Raw genomic sequence first — 17607 nt, 5'->3', positions numbered from 1 at the left:
AGAATAATTTTTTAAATGATACAGTTTGTTAAAATGTTAGAAATATTAAAAATGATATTGTTTACTCTTACCTTTGGATTTTGAGTGGTGGCTATACTACTGTCCACTCACAGCTTCACCAACACCCTGAACCTTTTTTTTCTTTTAGTGTTGTAGCAATACTTTCTGTGAAAAAAGTTTAGAATAATATTTATGTCAAGCCTTTTATTCATTGGCTAAAGACAATGAAAAGCAGGAAGAGACTTTTCCTACAAACAAAAGGGACATCTCAGTTTATAGAAGTACTAGAGAATAACTTTAAAAAATCAAAACTGGGTATCTGGACAATATTGCTCCTCTGGAAGGGGCAGTTGCCACTCTTGTTCTTATTTGTAGACACATATTCTAGAACAGATTTTGAGGAATTTAGGCATGCTGCAGAAGTGGTAAGAGGGTTATATCTATTCTGTATCAGTATTACTTTTATTTAGTCATTAGTCTAGCATAGTGGTAATTTTTTTAAAAAATAAAGGAAGTGGACATTTATTTTTATATGCAATTTTCTTAACATATACTGTATATTTTGTCCATATCTTCTACCCAGTTTCCCCAAATATATTTCCACATTGTAAACAATGCTTCCTAGATATATATCATTTTGTATTCAGTGCTTTCCAAATATTCAGGCAATGTTTGAGCCAAGACATACCTTATTTTTCCGTCAATAAGACGCCCCCATGTACAAGACGACCCCCACTTTTCCAACCCAAAATTAAGAAATCAATATTTTAAAGATAGTGCAGAACACATTTTTATTTAGTAATTAGTTAACATTTACCTGAGTGGGAGGAGGTCCAAACCGTCTCTCTGCAGCTCTATTTCCATGCTGTTTTGCATAACTGATTACATTTAATCACGAGTGAAACTGCCGATAGCTTGTCTCTGCAAACAGCCTTCCTCTAATTGATTTGTTTAGCATCAGCTGACGTCAGCTACATAAGGCTCGTGATTGGAGGAAGTCTGTTTGCAGAGACAGTATGGCAGTTTCACTCGTGATTGGAGGCTCGTGATTGGAGGAAGTTTGTTTGCAGACTCAAGCTATTTCACTCGTGATTGGAGGCTAGCAATAGGAGGAAGCCTCTTTGCAGAGACAAAGTATGGGCAGTTTTGCAACCATGCGGTTCTCTCCTCAGCTGACTTCCTTGAATAAGACGCCCTTCAATTTTTAGCGTAAGGATTTTAGAAAAAAGTATCGTCTTATAGTCGGAAAAATACGGTATTTTGGATAGCAGCAGACTGAATTATATACCATGTGAATATATGCCACGATAGATCCATTTTGGTAGCTCATACCATGTCACTTGACAATGTCACTTGACAACTTCACAATGGATTTTCCAGACAACAGTTGGAAGAAAATGCTGCCTTGTGATTATTGTGATGTTTGGATTCCACGGATGACATGGATAAAGAAGACCTTTGTGATTAGCCCCACTCATGTACTAGCAACACTTATATATATGTATATATTTCTTATTTATGAATTTATAAACTGTTTCAGTCAACCAACTTTAAACATGTATATAAAAGTAACAGCTACAGCCAGTGCAGCAGTAAAAAAATAAAAATGCAGTAATGTACAATAAAACAAATACGGTTTATGTTTACAGTTAAAAATTAAAATTAATACTTGAAAGAATCATTGTAACATTCCTCCTGCCCCCAGGAGATCTGTAACATTCAAAACCCAAACTCCTTTCTAAACACCCAAATTTTTAATGAGCTTTCGGAAGGGCTTGAAAGTTGGAGCTACCTTGCAGGGGGGACAAGCTGTTCCAGAGGAAGGGAGCTTTCACAGAGAATGTCCACTTTGGGGGTTCCTCCTGTCACCCTCTTTCAATACCTAGAGGTCTTTAGCAGGCATCTTTGTTGTGAGCCACCTAGAGTCATCATATGAGATAGGCTGCCATATATGTCCTGTAAATCAATCAATCAATCCTCTGTGCTCTTGAATTTGGTGGGCAGAATCTATATCAGATAGGCATTCTCAAAGATACCCAGCCTATCACACTGTCTATCCCAGAAGCATGTGTTATAGCTTCATGGGAATCAAGATTCCAACTATTATATTGCTCTAATTGTGAATAATCTTAGGTACGCTTTTGATTGCTATGGAACTTTGCTTTTGAATGCAATGGAACTCTGTTGGTCTCTATATAATCTTTGCATCAAATTCATTTTTAATAATTGTGCTCCAAGAAACATAACCTATTAAACTGGGGAAAGAGTGCTACTTAAAATGTTATGAAATTTGATTTGTGCTGGAAGTTTTTAAAGTTAATTACAGTATGTTTCTTTGCAAAATACAGGCAGAACTGTAAAAACAATGAAGGAAAAACAATATTGCAGTCTTTTGTTTTCTTTTTAGTTGTGGCTGTATAACATGTGAACAGTTTGTGTAGAGATACATTCTGGATTTAACTGTAAGAAATTAAAAGTAGCATCTTGGGAAAAGTTCCATCATATGCATCATTATCAATGTCAGGCAGACCATCTTGTCAGTATTGTATGAAAAGCTATAGAAATAGTTCTTCAACAGCAAATTACTGGATATGTTTCATGCTTTTTTGTTTGAGTTTCCTTGGAAGCAAAATTTATTGATTTCAATGGATCTCTTTTCCAAGTTTTAAAAAAATAGATTTAGTTCCAATTGTACAAAATTAAATAAAAGCTGCTATTTTCACAAAGCCCTTTCAGATGATTAAAAAAAAATCCAGTTGTGAGAATGGCAGGATAAACAGAATTTTTTTACTATCCTTTTATTTCTGCTGGTTAAGACTACAAAAAAAACCTTCTGACCTGAATTTTCAGTACTAGTCACCTTTGTCCTCTTCTCTCAGAACAGTTTGGCAAGGAATGTATTCTAGTTGTAATTGTCCAGTAATTTTTATTATTAAAGTTGGAGGCCTGCAGTAGATGGGATTTTCTCTTGAAGTGCTTCCTATTCCTATACAGGCTCCTGACTGAATTTGCCTTGCTGAGACTTTGTTCTCAAAATTTCTATTTTAGGTGCCAGAACTCCTTAGATAGTTAATTCATGATTGTTCATTTGGCAAAATAAATAAAAAAATAAAAAATAAAAAGAAAGAATTAAAAAGAAAAATCAACCAATAAGAGAAGGAAAAGAAAGTATAGAAACAAACAAAAACAATTGCTTATTTGATAATTCAGCAACTATGCAATAATGTGTGTAAAATTGACTTTTAACAGCAAAAACTATAAAACTGAATATTTGTTTCTTCCTGAATGGCTGCTACCAGCTCCTGTCTTTAAAAAGACGCAGGATACAAATAACAATAAAAATATTTAGTAGACCCATAGAGATGGAAGGGGCCATTTAGGACATCAAATTTAACTGCCTGCCCCATGCAGAAATCCAAATTATAGCATCTATTCCAGTCTTGGCATGAATATATCCAGTGAATGAGAATTCCCTCTTCCCCTTGTTAACTGATTCTGTTGCTGAACTAATCTTATCATTATGAAGTTTGCCTAACAATCAACTAAAATCTGTTTTATTGTAATGTAAATCCATTATCCCTTGTCCTGAACCAGTCTTGGCCTTTTTCTGTGTTGCATTCTTCCATGTACTTGAAAAGTGCTGTTGGGTCTCCATAGACTTTTCAAGATCAAAAATGTCTTCATCCTTTAATCACTCTTCATAAGATTTAGTTTCTGGACCACTAGTGTAGAAATTAAGATGAAGGTAGGTGATTGGCATACGTTTTCATAGGCTGATGTTAAAATTTGAGTTCTATAGCAAAAGGAATGTATTCTATTAAACTTGGTGAAGCATTTCAAACTCCATCCAATTCATCAACTTCAACACCAACTTTATGTCTTTTCCTTAACACATCAATTAATTAAATTAGATATTTTTGTTTGCTTGTATAAACAAATCAAGTTGTTTACATGCATTAGAATTATTTCTAAATCAACCTATTGTAATTGTTCTCTGCTAAGCTCAAGTTTAGAAGAAAATTCTTGTTTTTAAAATACCCCATTTCAGGTTCCCCTGGACCATCAAGTGATCATAGTAGTGGTGCTTCTTCCCCTCTCTTTGACAGTGGTTTACATTTAAATGGAAACTCAACAAATACAGTAAGTAGATTAACAACTCTTTGTCCTAGCCTATGGCGGAAGCATGTAACTAACTTTGCCTTATTTAGAAAACTAAGCAGGATCAGGCCTGGTTAATAAGTGGATAGAAACCAATGCTGTAGTCTATACTGGGAAGTTAAAAAAAAAAAAATCCAATAAGAAGGCAGTGGCAAACTAATTCTGTAACTTGCCAAGAAAATTGCCTAGATGTGTCAGTCTAAGTCACCAAAAGTTGAGCTGGACTCAGAGGTGACTTTACTTTGTATAGGTTGATTTAGTTCTTAAACAAAATGAAGCGACTTGAATTTTACTTTTTATAAGTGGCTTAGCTTATGGTACAGAAAGATCATAAGTATGCTCAGTACTGCCCTACAGATATCAAGGCTAACTTCTATGATATTCAAAAAAGAGGTTGGTAGAGCAGTAGCAGAGCCAACTGGCCACAAATCTGTCAGTGAATATACATTATGAGAGGATATTCTGTTGTTGTTTAACATAAATGTTAAACTGTTGCCAAAGGTAGTAAAAAATAGAGATATAATCATCATATTGCTTGCACCAAGTTATATTTTAATTTTCATTTACATCAATGTCTTGGAACTATATTTAGGATACGAATCCTAAGAATGAAAAAAAAAAACCTCAATGAAGCCATACATTCTGGAAATTATGATGGTTAGAAAACAAGGATGAGCTCACTGAATAGATGGATAGTCAACAAAATACAGAACCTTAGAGATCTTATCTATCTTATCCAGGGCAGTTTTATCTTTAGATCATTTTATTTTTGTGGGTTGAAGTCAAGTCACAAAGATACAAGGATACTAAACTGGGGCATGCTGCTTTAGGCTAGATACATTGCCTTTACTTTATACAGGTAGTCCTCATTTAGCAACTACAATTGGTTCCAGTTGCTAAGCAAACCATGTGACTGAAACAGAGAGAGAGTGAGACACACCGGAGATCACTGGTTGCTGCTGTCTCATTTAGATAAAATTCTCTTGTGCAGCACCACCAGCATTACTCTCACTCCAGTGTGCTTTGTTGTCAGGTGCAGAAGTTTGCGCATAAGTGCGGAAAATGAATTTTTTATACTACCATTGGTCAGAAAATGAATTTTTTATACTACCATTTACTACTATTTTTTACCATCACATTTGCAAATGGCCGCTATCGGAGGCAGTCGTTAATGTTTACAAATTAATATGTAAGTTTGTTTCTTTGTTTGTTTGTTTATTATGTACTTATACAATTTCTATAGCCACCCATCTCAATCCAAGTGACTCCACCAAGTTGTGGTGAAGCATTTTAATGTAGTGTATTTGCAGTTCTTTAAAATTGCACTCCTCTAATTTAAACTGTAACACACTGTAACTGGACTTTATAATTGCACTGAGCTGTAAAGCAGAAAGAGGATACTTGTTCAGGCAATACATACAAAGACTAGTGCAGTGCAGACCATTAGACTGTACACACAGATGCCTCTGTTTTATCTGATATCACAGCTCAACCTATGGAGAAAAATGACTGCTCACTGTGGCTTCTGTGGTGAGATCTACATATTTCTGTATTTCCTGGATGGGACTAGAAAGATTTGGAGCAAAACTGAAGAGAATGGAAGAGAGCAAAAAGCATACTGATTATTTGGAAAGAGCTACTATCTTTTGGTTCTCTGAAGTTGAATCCTCTGATGTGCTACACCACTTCATGCAAGAGGCCTTATAAGTGTGCTATATGGAGCGAGGGACAGGAATGCCAACAAAAGACTTTGTATTTCATCCTATCATTCAGAAAAATTATAAGGTACTTTTATCAGAAACAAAAAGATTTCATCCAGGGAAAGTTGAGTATTTCTCTGAGATCAGAAGCCATGATTCAAATGCCTGGAAAAGAAAGTGTCACCTTTTTAGCTGATTTGTTGAAAGCGTAAATACACAAAGTTGCATTTATCAGATTAAACTGTGATCCAAATGGATAGATGAGATGATTAAGAAACGTTAATAAAAAACAGAACTAATGGAAATGATATCTGATGCTGCCATATACTATACGATCTTCTGTTTCTTGTGTATATCATTTCTCAGCCACTGTGGCATTTTCAAAGAACCATCATACCATCTCCTGCATTGGTATGGTACTGGCAGTTTGGGGATATTAATATGAGGCATGGACTTCAGTCTGTTAGGTTTGGCTTGATCTGTTTATGAGAATGAGGATGGTGTGGTGGTTGTTTTTTAGTTTGCTTTTTTTTATACGAAACAGCCTAACTGGAATGCAGTTATTCTTCTGTTTTCATATTTCTCAAAATGTATGGTCTAAGAAATAAATTCTGTAGGTAAAGAACAGTATAAATTAACAGGAAAATGCTTTCAAACTATATATATTTGGAAAAATGTGTATGTATAAAGACCTAGCAAAAGCAAGAAAAAAATAGCAAATTATTTTAGAAACAAAGCAAAAATGTATTCTGCCTCAAAAAATTGAATATAAAAAAGAAACACTTAATCCCACATTTCAACAGTTTCAGGTATGACACTGATATCTATTAGATCAGGTATCTTTTTTTTTAACTCGATGATGATGATGATGATGATGATGATGATGATGATGATGGATACTTAGTTAAATTAGCCTGAACCTCAAAAAATTGGTAGAGAAAGCATTACTGCATGCAGCTGAGTTATTGCTTTTCCACAACATGGAGAAATCTGCTAAATGATTTTCAGACTACTTTACTATACCAATTTAATATAGTATAGTATTTATACTTTATTGGTAAAGTATAACAGCTAGAAGATATGAGGTACAACTAAAAATATAACATGGCTAATATAATGAAAAAAGAATATACAAAGTGGTGATTTGAAGAAGGGACATATCAAGAAACTAAAGATATATCCATCAAATATTAATATACATCTAACTCAGTCCTTTAACATATTATGAAATCTAGCCATATAGGCTATCTATTACTCCATCTTCTCAGTTTAAATACAGTATATTATTTCAGTATAATTATATTTATATAATATACCTGGATTCTTAATATTCTGTTATTTAGATGCCTTAAAATAATGAGTATAGATAAGTAGCTATTCTATCAATATTAATTACAGAAATTAATGTTACAAGCAATATGATCATTTAACTTTTTCTTCAAAATTAAATATAACATTGGAAATGAATTAAAATAAAGGAAAAGCATACCTCAAAGTATTTATTTTATAATAAGGGTTTTGGACTCAAGCTAAATTATTTGCTAGTAAAGTCTCCATCATTTTATTTGTTATGATGCACCAAATTAAGTGCCCAGTACAGTACAGAGAATCTAGAAAGCCATCTATCAGCCCAATATTCAGTGGAATCTTGAAATTAGATATTTACTGACAAGAAATTAGCAGAATACATTTCCAAAAGTCAGTGTGATGGAAATTATTTTATGGCACTGCAAAACAATTATCGCATAATCAATAGAAATGCTGTAATTGACTGTTATTTAAAGGCATTATCATGAATAGTCACTAATATTGAAGATGGTTTATGTCTGCTGTAGTTGTGTTTGAATGAAATGTTTGTAGAAATGGCACACTTACGTGACATCATACTTCTGCAAACACTTCATTTTTTGAGCAAATTAATTGGAATAAATAGTTAAATTGGTAGGAAAAACTGTAGAAAGAAAGAATTTTAAAATCATACAAAGAATATACAACCTGTAGTTTCTTTTTTTAATTATTGCTAATAATTTTTTAATATAAATTTAGAGCCCATCAGATTTTTATAAACTGTGTTGTTTACTACTGAGTGTTATAGATAACTTTAAAGTCCAATGTTTTAATACTAATTTATAAATACTAAATACAGGGCAGTAGGCAAAACAAAACCTGCAGGCTTTGACTTGTGTGGGCCTTCCCATAGCCAAATATTAGCTGTGTTTGAGACAGAGAGACAATTAATGCAGATTCTTCCATTTTGTCCCCCAGTAAATATTACCGGTAGAGCTAGTGGTAAGTCTGTATGTGTGTGTGTGTGTGTGTATGCATGTATGAATGATTACTTTTCTATTGCGTATGAGCCTTCTTCATGCCTTAAAAATCCTAAAGATGGTCATGCACACTCAAATCCCATATGCTATTAATCAGATTGTGCAAAGTAGTGCAAACATATTCAGCCGAACACAACTGCCCTTTGTTGCAGACCTTCCCAATAAACATAGGGTGACCAGGCATGCAAATATGTAGGCAGAATTTCTCACAAAGCAGATTTTTTCACACCTATGATTGCTTGGTCACCTATATTAATACACACCTAATATGCACATTTACTATTGAATCCAGAACTGTCCGGCAGATTACGAGATTTTTCTGTAGTGTTTTTATATGGAACTGTCATAAATTTAAATAAGTGGAAGATAGCATTCTTTTGTAATAAACTACAACAGATTTCTGAAAATATTATATATCGAAGATTAAGTTAAAAATAAGCAAGGGGTGGGGATTAAAACTTACTACAGATCATTCCAAAGATCAAACACTTTAGAATAACAATAACATTGAAATATGTTTGTCTGACCTTGGAAATGGCAATGAAAATGATACAGGTTTTTTTCCCCCCATATAAATCTTGCATATTTGAAGCCAAAAGTGGTAATGGCATTTCTTATATTAAAGCATCTTAAATGGGCCTCAGTACAAAATTGTTCACTTCTGTGTCGTAAAAGAACAGAAAGCTCAGTAGTGTTGGATGAAGTAAATATTCAGAAATATGTGTCTGCACAGGCTGATTAGTAATCACCTTGAAAGACTATTTTAGATTCAAAGAATGACAAATGCTTTCATGAGTCTTACATTCTTAAATGTTTAATTTTTATAATAAAGGCATCTCAAATATTCTTATATTTGTTTATTTTATTTCATTATTTAAAAGATTTATATGGCCATTCATCTTAAGTACCACAATTCTGGGTAGCTCACAACAATAATAACCCCCCAAAAACAATAAAACCAAAACCTGGTGCCTCAACCAACCCTCTCCAATACATCTGCCAATACAATCCCCAGGCTCCAACCTCACTCTATCCCGGAGCTGGGGGTAACAGATTGTTGTCCTTGCTATGGATTTAATTGCTGAGCGTGCTTACATATATATATATATATATATATATTTGTTGTTATAGTTTAATTATTACAGTGTCAAATTATCTTTGACATGATCAATTTTATCTTTGACCAAACAAAAGCTGTGTTCAATCTACTCTATGCCAAAAGGGATTGAATATTGAAAATATTGATTCAAATATGAATTCAGAAATGATGCTTTACCTTTGTAGAAACTTAAGCTCTGGAGGATCAAAATACACAACATGAAAGATGCATGACTGAATCTCATGATACTTTTATCTCTAGATAAATGTAAACCTAAATATTCTAATTTTGAGCATATGGGTCCTCTTTTCCCTGTGTTCTTTTCAGATTTTCTAACTGAAATTACTTCTGTTTGACCTATTCTTTCCCTGCTAGCCAATAATTCTCTGTGTGTATATCTCTCTCTGTGTGTAAAGGGTAGTCCTCACATGATTTTATCTGTTCAGTGAGGAAGGGGCATTTATATAGGGAAGTAACATTGTCCATTAAACACAGTATGAGCTGCAAGATTGGCTTGACAATTAGACCAAGTGAAGCAGCTGCCTCTCATAGCTAAATTTGTTTGTAATGAAAGAGTAGCAAATTTTAAAAGATTTCTCCTGTTACTGCCAGGTTATATTGCCAGGGACTTGTACTTAGAAATGGGAAAAGTGCAGTTTTTACTGTTCTGTCACAGGCAGAATATGTCTTAGCCTGGCTCTGAATAGTGTTTATTTATGATGGTGTGAATGCACCACATAATCTTGATGTATCAGATATATTTTTGACATGTGTAGATATAGGCCTTTGGCTTAGAGTTGAAATGCATCATAGAAAGTTGCATTTTCCACTTATATAAAGGGATGTTAATAATAGAACATGAACCAAGGCTGGAATCAAAGGGGATAAGCTTTATTAAATAATATTTAAAACTTATCAGTATAGTCCAAGAATAAAGGAGTAGAAGAAAGTTAGGTTAATGCAATTAATTTTGTACAGAGTGCTATTAAGTTAGACACACAACATTTTGAAAAGCAAGGGACTAAAGCAGAAGATTGTGGTAACAGTGGGGAGGGTACTAGAAATTTGATTTATGGTATTGGAGGTCTCGTAAAGGGGCACTTCCAAGTGTAAAGAATACAACTTTGGGTAACACACAAGAAAAGAGAAAGGAGATCTGATAGAACAAAGGAAAGGAGAAAGTTAGAAACTCATTATTGACCTATTTTAGAAGAAAGGGGCTTGAGAAAGGCTAAGTCAGGATTTTGTTCTTCTAAGGACATTATTTTTCTCTGTATGCTATTAAAGATGTTATTTCCCAGTCCTGGTGAGTCATAATTGTGCACTATTACAAGCTATCATAGCTTTGTTTGAAACTTTAAAGATCTTATCTGACATGCCTACATTTTTCAAGTTTTGTAATGAGAGACTGCAAATCAATCCTGTAATTTTAATATTAATATTATATTCATACAACATATTTATGAAGCTGGGCCAAAGCCTACCTTTTGGTTTCTTCCCTTTAGGACTTTGAAAAACCCTAGCCAAAATTGTCTCTTGTTTTTACTGCATTCTTCAGTGGTTAATAAGAGAGAATTCCTTAAATTAACCATTTACTTTTTCTTAGATGACAGATTTTTTTTAAATACCCTTGCAGTGCTTCACAGCTTCAGGCAAAAAGGGCACAAAGCGCAGCTTTTCAAATTGCTCTCAGTTGTAAAAGAAATATATTTGTTACCTGTGTGAGGGACGCCATTTAAAAAACAGGAATCATTCACTGAAAAGAGTTTTTGTTTTCTACAAGTTTTCCAAAGCATGCATATTCAATTGTCATGTAGGAAATAAAGCAAGTCCTACTAGTGGAATTATAATACTGCATTATGTTCCTCATTCTACCCACCCGCCCCCAAAAAGTAAACAAATGTCAGATGGAGGAAAATATATGTACGCAAATATATAAAGAATAAGGTCATGTCTACATCAGGTAATGGTAATGTTCAGCTACTGGTGATTACCTGAATGTGTCTATGTTGTTTTCTTGGCAAAAACATGGGCATAGTTTGCCATTGTTCTCTTCTTTTTTTAACTTCCCAATCTAGTCTACAGCCCTGGGATTTCCAGTTCTCCATCCAAGCACTAACCAAACTGGAGTCTGCTTAACTTTTTCAAGATCAATTAAAGTTCTCTATATGCTGCCATCTATTATGGCCTGTCAAATATTGTCAAATTTAATTCATGCAGTTTTCAATAACTATGTGTTAGTTGAGCGTAAGGGGAATTGTGTTCTAAAACTTAGTTGAATTAATTGCTTTTTTGCAAATTTTATGGTGTGCATATTCTTCACATCAAGATGTTATGCATATTTTCTTTTTATTGTTTCGAACATTGAAAAAGCAAGCTAATGTTTTGCAATCATTGCCATGCTAATGAAGCAAATAAGGTTTCAGAAGAAAATGCTGTCAATAAGCTAGTATTATTGTCTATTAGGTGTGAAGCTTATATACTTAACAAAAATAACAGTAACTGTACTAGTGTGCATCTAATAAGGAGAAATGACTTCAGACAGCCACCAGTATTTCATTGTCAAAGATATTATTGTTATTTCTTCTATGCATTCTGAATTTTCCAAACAATGGTATTACTTGTGTTCTATTAATAGAAAAATAGCATATCCACATACAAATATTTGTGTTTTCTACATGGTGAGGTCTGTATTTACTATTTTTTATTTATTCTGGATAGGCACCATCATCACCTTCTTCACCCACAGCTAATGAACCAAAATATGAGAAGCGTTGGCTGGATACCTTATCAGTTCCTCTGTCAATGGCTCGAATTTCGAGGTACAAAGCTGGAACAAATAAATTAAGGTTTGTAATTTGAAAGTGAAAGGATTAGGTTACCTAACTTGCATCTGTTGTTGGAGATACTGGATCCCTGAACATTCTTTAACAAGAATGGTGTAGGCTTTCTTAAAAACTGTGCAATGAGCATCAATAGCATGTATTAAACATATCAGGAAACAGTTGGTTTCCATTGGTTTCCATACACATATGGGGGAAAAAACTGGCTAGTGTAGGCATCATAGGTAGAAAAGGACAATGAAATAAATTCCTGCTATACAAGCTATGGACATTTTTTGTTTGCCTGTTTATAATTCTAGCCTACCCCATCCTGAAACACAAATAACAAATAATAAGTATTAATAGACCAACCTATCTTAAAACATGTGTAACAGGTTATAATTATATGTTGCAGACTTATAATTAAAACTTATTGAAATTAATGGGATGCATTTCCAATGAGAGTACATAGCACTGAAACTTCAAGCTGAGAAATTTCTAGTCCATGCTAACCAATTTCTATCAGTTTTCATCCCAACTTCCAAGGTAGTCATTTGTTTTTCAAAACATTTCAGTTGCATTGATTGATTGATTGATTGATTGATTGATTGATATTTTTATAACCTTTCCTATCTCAATAGATCACTACATTATAAACTTTCTTGAAACCATGCAGGGAGCCAGGTGATAGTCAAGTTAATGTAATTAGCACAATGGAGGCTATGGGGGCTAAGTCTTGGGAGGAGTTCGATCCTGTTGAACCTCAGGAAATGGACAGGGTTCTTGCAGCTGTTAGTTCAGGCACCTCCATGTTAGACCCATGCCCCTCCTGACTAGTTAAGGCTGCCTAGGAGAGGATGTGTGATTGGGCAGTGGTTAACTCTTCTTTAAGGGAGGGAGTGGTCCTTCCAGCTTTTAAGGAGATGGTGGTGTGCCCCCTTCCCAAGGGGCCATCACTTGACCCAGCCAATCTGGACAGCTTTCATCCAGTCTCCAACCTTTCCTTTTTAGGGAAGGTTGTGGAGAAGGTGGTCACACTACAGCTTCAAAGGACTCTGGATGAAACAGATTTATACCCCTTTCAGTCAGGATTCAAGCCAGGGTATGGGACTGAGACAACGTTGACTGCACTCTTGGATGACCTCTGGCAGGAGCAGGATGAGTGTAGTGCATCCCTCCTTGCTCTTCTTGACCTCAGCGGCTTTCAGTACCATTGATCATGATATCCTTCTGGACTGGCTTCAGGAGTTGGAGGTGGGCGACACTGTGTTGTACTGGTTCTCCTTCTTCCTCTAGGACTGGTTCCAGTTGATATTGGTAGGAGGGGAGAGGTCCAGCCCATGGTCCCTACTTTGTGTGGTTCTACAGGGCTCAGGGCTCTCTCCCCTCCTGTTTAACATCTAAATGAGGTTGTTGGGTGAGGTATCACCAGTATGTTGATGATACCCAGCTTTACATCACCACCCCAGGCTGCCTGAACAATGCTGTGGATATCCTGTCCCAGTGCCTGGAGGCTCTGCGGGCCTGGATGGGATCCAACAGGTTTCAGCTCAACCCAAGCAAGACTGAGTAGCTTTGGGTGCTTGGACCTTTGGTGCCAAGGATTTTCCATCTTTGGTCTTGGATGGTGTGGCACTGCCTCAGACAGATCTGGTGCACAGTCTGGGGATCCTCTTGGACTCACGACTCCTCTTGGAAGAGTAGGTGGCAGCAATGGCTAGGAGGGCCTTTGTACACCTTCAGGTTGTGTACCAGTTGTGCCCATTTCTGGACCGGGAGGCCCTGCTCACTGTTACTCATGCCCTTGTGACCTCCTGTCTGGATTATTGCAATGTGCTCTGCATAGGGCTGCCCTTGAAGAGCATTCGGAAGCTTCAGCTGATGCAGAATGCAGCTGCATGAGTAGTAAATAGTGTCGGTTACTCAGCATGTGTAACACCACTACTCAATGAGCTGCATTGGTTACCAGTGTGCTTCTGGGTGCAATTCAAGGTGCAAGTTGTCATCTTTAAAGCCCTTCATGGCTGGGGACTGGGTTACCTGAGGGATCGTCTTTTCCTAGTTGTTTCTACCCGTCCAATCCAGTCCAGCAGGATGGGCATACTGCCAGTCCTCTCGACAAAAAAATGCCAATTGGTGGGGCCCAAGAGCCATGCCTTTTCTGCCATAGCACCCACCCTACAGAATATCCTACCTCCAGAGATTAGGATGGCCCCGACCCTACTGACCTTTCTTAAGGCCCTAAAGATCTGGTGATATGCCCGTGTTTGGGCCCCCGAATGTGCAAAGGGTCCTGTCTGCTGGTTGTATTAAAAACCATAAATTGTAACATTCTCCTTAACTGCTGTGTGTATTTTAGTTTTTGTACTTATGATGGGAATTTGGTTTTTTTATTTATTTTAAAATTGTTCACCGCTCAGTCACTTGCTGAGATGGGGTGGCCATACAAATTGAATGAATGAATGAATGAATGAATGAATGAATGAATGAATGAATGAATGAATATTTGTCCCATAATTTGTGATTTTGGAATAGCCCCCCAAGAGTGGATTTTTCACTTATTAAAGGAAGAGCTTCTGTGATGGTAGAGTGAGGTACTGAATTTCCCATGCATTCAGGAGTTATCTCCAAACACCACTGATATATCTCTGCATCTCTCTTTGTAGATGACATGCATTTTACTAAAGCAAGTGAAGGGCTAACTTCACTTCCATATAAGGCAGGCAGGTAAAAAGTTGGAACAAATCAAAGAGAAATAGTAGATAGAGCAAAAAGAAGGGAAAGAAAGAGAATTACCAGCATGCATAAAAGAAAAGAGAAACATTGGTAGCTCTTGTGACTATTATCCTATAATTAAGCTTTCAGGAAGAGTACTATTGATGTATCTTTTCAAAGAGATACATCTATTCATACATGCTGTTATTAAATGAAGTAATAGTATATTTATTAAAATCACTGGTCAGCGTTATTTATAAACCAGCCCTCTCAGTAAATGAGAACTAGTATATACCCCTCGAGATTCTATACTACCATGAAATAAGTAACATTTCAGGGTGATGGCAGTAAGATTTTAAACTATAGGTATTCCTCGAATGATGGTTATACTGAATGAATGATGGTTATGACTGATTCTCGGAGTTCCGGCCATCCCAGCACTCCTGTGGTCACTTGATCACAATCTGGGTGCTTGGCAACCCGTTCACACTTATGACCCCCCACAATCACATGATTGCCATTTGCAACCTTCCCTGTCAGCTTCCCCAGAAAGTCAGAAGGTTGCAAGTTGCTGGGGTAACCCATGCGGCGTCTCTCACACACCTCCCTGACCTGTGCCACACCTCTCTTGCACCCACTTGCACTCTCGCACACCCCCGTGCACCCTGCCCGACCAACATGGCACCTCTTGTGCATCCCCTTGCACCCTCCCCAATTTGTGCTGTACCCTCATGCAACTCCCTGACTCTTGCTGTGCCCCTTGCGCACCCCCATGCAACCTCGCGCACCCTCCCTGACCTGCACTGTGCTGCTTGCATACCCCCTCATACCTGACCCACGCCTCGCCTCTCCGCACCCCCTCATGCACCCCCTCTGACCGTTGCCATACCTCCCTCACATCCCTGTGCACTCCTCACTCATTCCCCCACCTGGCAGCACCCACTTACCTGTCTGCCAGCCTGGGACTTATAACTTCCTGCTGGCTTCTCCACTGACTTTAGTTGTGGGAAGCCAGCAGGAAGGTGCCTTGCCTAATACCTGTGGGATTTGCTTAAAGATGGCAACCAGGACTGCGACGATTGCCATCCCTAAACAGTGCAGTTGTACTTAACGACTGCATTGTTTAGCGACAGAAATTCCGGTCCCAATTTCCATCGTAAGTTGAAGACTACCTGTATAACACTATTCTGTATATTCACAAAATAAACTTAAGAAATTATGTCACTTCTGATCAAATAAACATGGTTTTGCCATATTCCCATCAGTAGCAGATCATTCACATTTAGAACATATACTTATATACTTTTACCAGTCTAACAAGACTTTGGCAGGGAATTAAGCAGAGCAGCTATAAATCAGCCATCTACTTCCTACCATCCCAGCCCATCTAACCATAAATGAATCCATAGTGTGCAAGGACACAGTCACAGTGTATACTTTTCTAGCAAACTGTCCAACATCATAGTCAAAAGGATAAACACCAGCACTGGTCCAGCTTTAAAACAACACAAAACCTAGCAACTTCTTCCCAGCTCTACATTTATTTCACCAAAGAATTAGCCTTTTGAGAACCTTAAATACCTCACTCCTCTGTATTCTCCACCCAGGGACATCTGTTCTGCAGTCTTGATGTTGCTTGAATCCAATCCTGCAAAACTTCAGCTCTCATCAAAAGTCTACCACACCTTTGCCATACTCTGACTCTCTACCAGTTCCTCCCTACCCCATCCCTCCCCAGAGTTCTTGCCTCTCTTTCTAGGTCCAAAGCCTCAGCATTAGAGTCAGGAATAACGGAATCTCCCTCTGGTTTTTCAGTAGGGCTTGGCTTAGCGTATGAGACACCAGATTCCTCAACCTGGTTGTCTTCTGGAGGAAAACAATATTTGTGACTGGGCCCTGACACTAGTTCATCCTCCCTCCCTAACCCCCCCCCCTGCACTCATGCACATTTGATTGATTATGTGCATTATGTTGGTGTCAACTCTTAACAACTGCATAGGTAGATTTTCTCCATGACAGTCTGTCCCTAACCTGCTCTTTCAGGTCTTTCAACAGTGCACTCATTGCCACTGTAACTGAGTCCATCCATCTTGCTTGTTGGTCATCATCTTCTTCTCTTTCCTTCCACCTTTCCCAGCATTACAGCTTTCTCCAGAGAGCTAGGTCTTTGCATTATGTACACAAACACATACATACCCCAATTTGCCTTGGATATTTTTGCCTACCTTTTGTCAGAATCACATACCCATTATTTTAAAGCAACCTTCCTAAATAAATATGCCTTTGAATAGTTGGAGATAGAATACATCAGAATTGATGGGACTTTAGATTTAATACCAAATGGAACCCAGAATCTAAAATGAGTCATACTGTTGTCAGACTAACTGGAAATAGTAACCAAAAAAGGAGACTACAGTATTGTAAAATGAGGAAGTTGCAGAAAAAGTCAATCAAAATGAGCAGGGTAGTGAGTTAAAATAATTTTCCTGCGAAGAAAGGCTACAATAGTTGGTAATTTTCAGGATATAAAAAGGGAAGTGATGAGGGAAGCATAACGAGTGTATAAAAGTACAGTGGAACCTCGGGTTACGAACGCTTCTGTTAACGAACTTTTCGGGTTACGACCAACTCCGGCCACAAAATTTTGCTTCGGTTTGCGAACTCTGCCTCGGGGTACGAACAGGATACGTGGCCGTTTTCCCTCCCGTGACACGGTCCACGGCCATTTTTCCGCCCCTGACACGTGGTCCGCGGCCATTTTTCCGCCCCTGACACGTGGTCCGTGG

At 37.1% G+C, this 17607-nt stretch overlaps 1 protein-coding gene across 1 annotated transcript in view; it reads left to right on the top strand.

Moving 5' to 3' along the window:
• SNTG2 (syntrophin gamma 2) overlaps positions 1-17607 on the top strand; it is a 170384-nt gene that overhangs the window by 70708 nt on the left and 82069 nt on the right. Inside the window, exons 8-9 of the mRNA XM_088150145.1 lie at positions 4049-4140; positions 12006-12133. Coding sequence (XP_088006271.1) covers positions 4049-4140; positions 12006-12133 — 220 coding nt within the window. The remainder of the gene's footprint in view (positions 1-4048; positions 4141-12005; positions 12134-17607) is intronic.

This window comes from Python bivittatus, unplaced genomic scaffold (genome assembly GCF_059951505.1).
Source record: "Python bivittatus isolate LINGU-HERP-01145 unplaced genomic scaffold, Pbiv_v1 ctg000020_np1212, whole genome shotgun sequence".
Classification (NCBI taxonomy): Eukaryota; Metazoa; Chordata; class Lepidosauria; order Squamata; family Pythonidae; genus Python; species Python bivittatus.
Note: the sequence above shows the minus strand (reverse complement) of the source record. Positions and strands in the feature narration are given on the sequence as shown.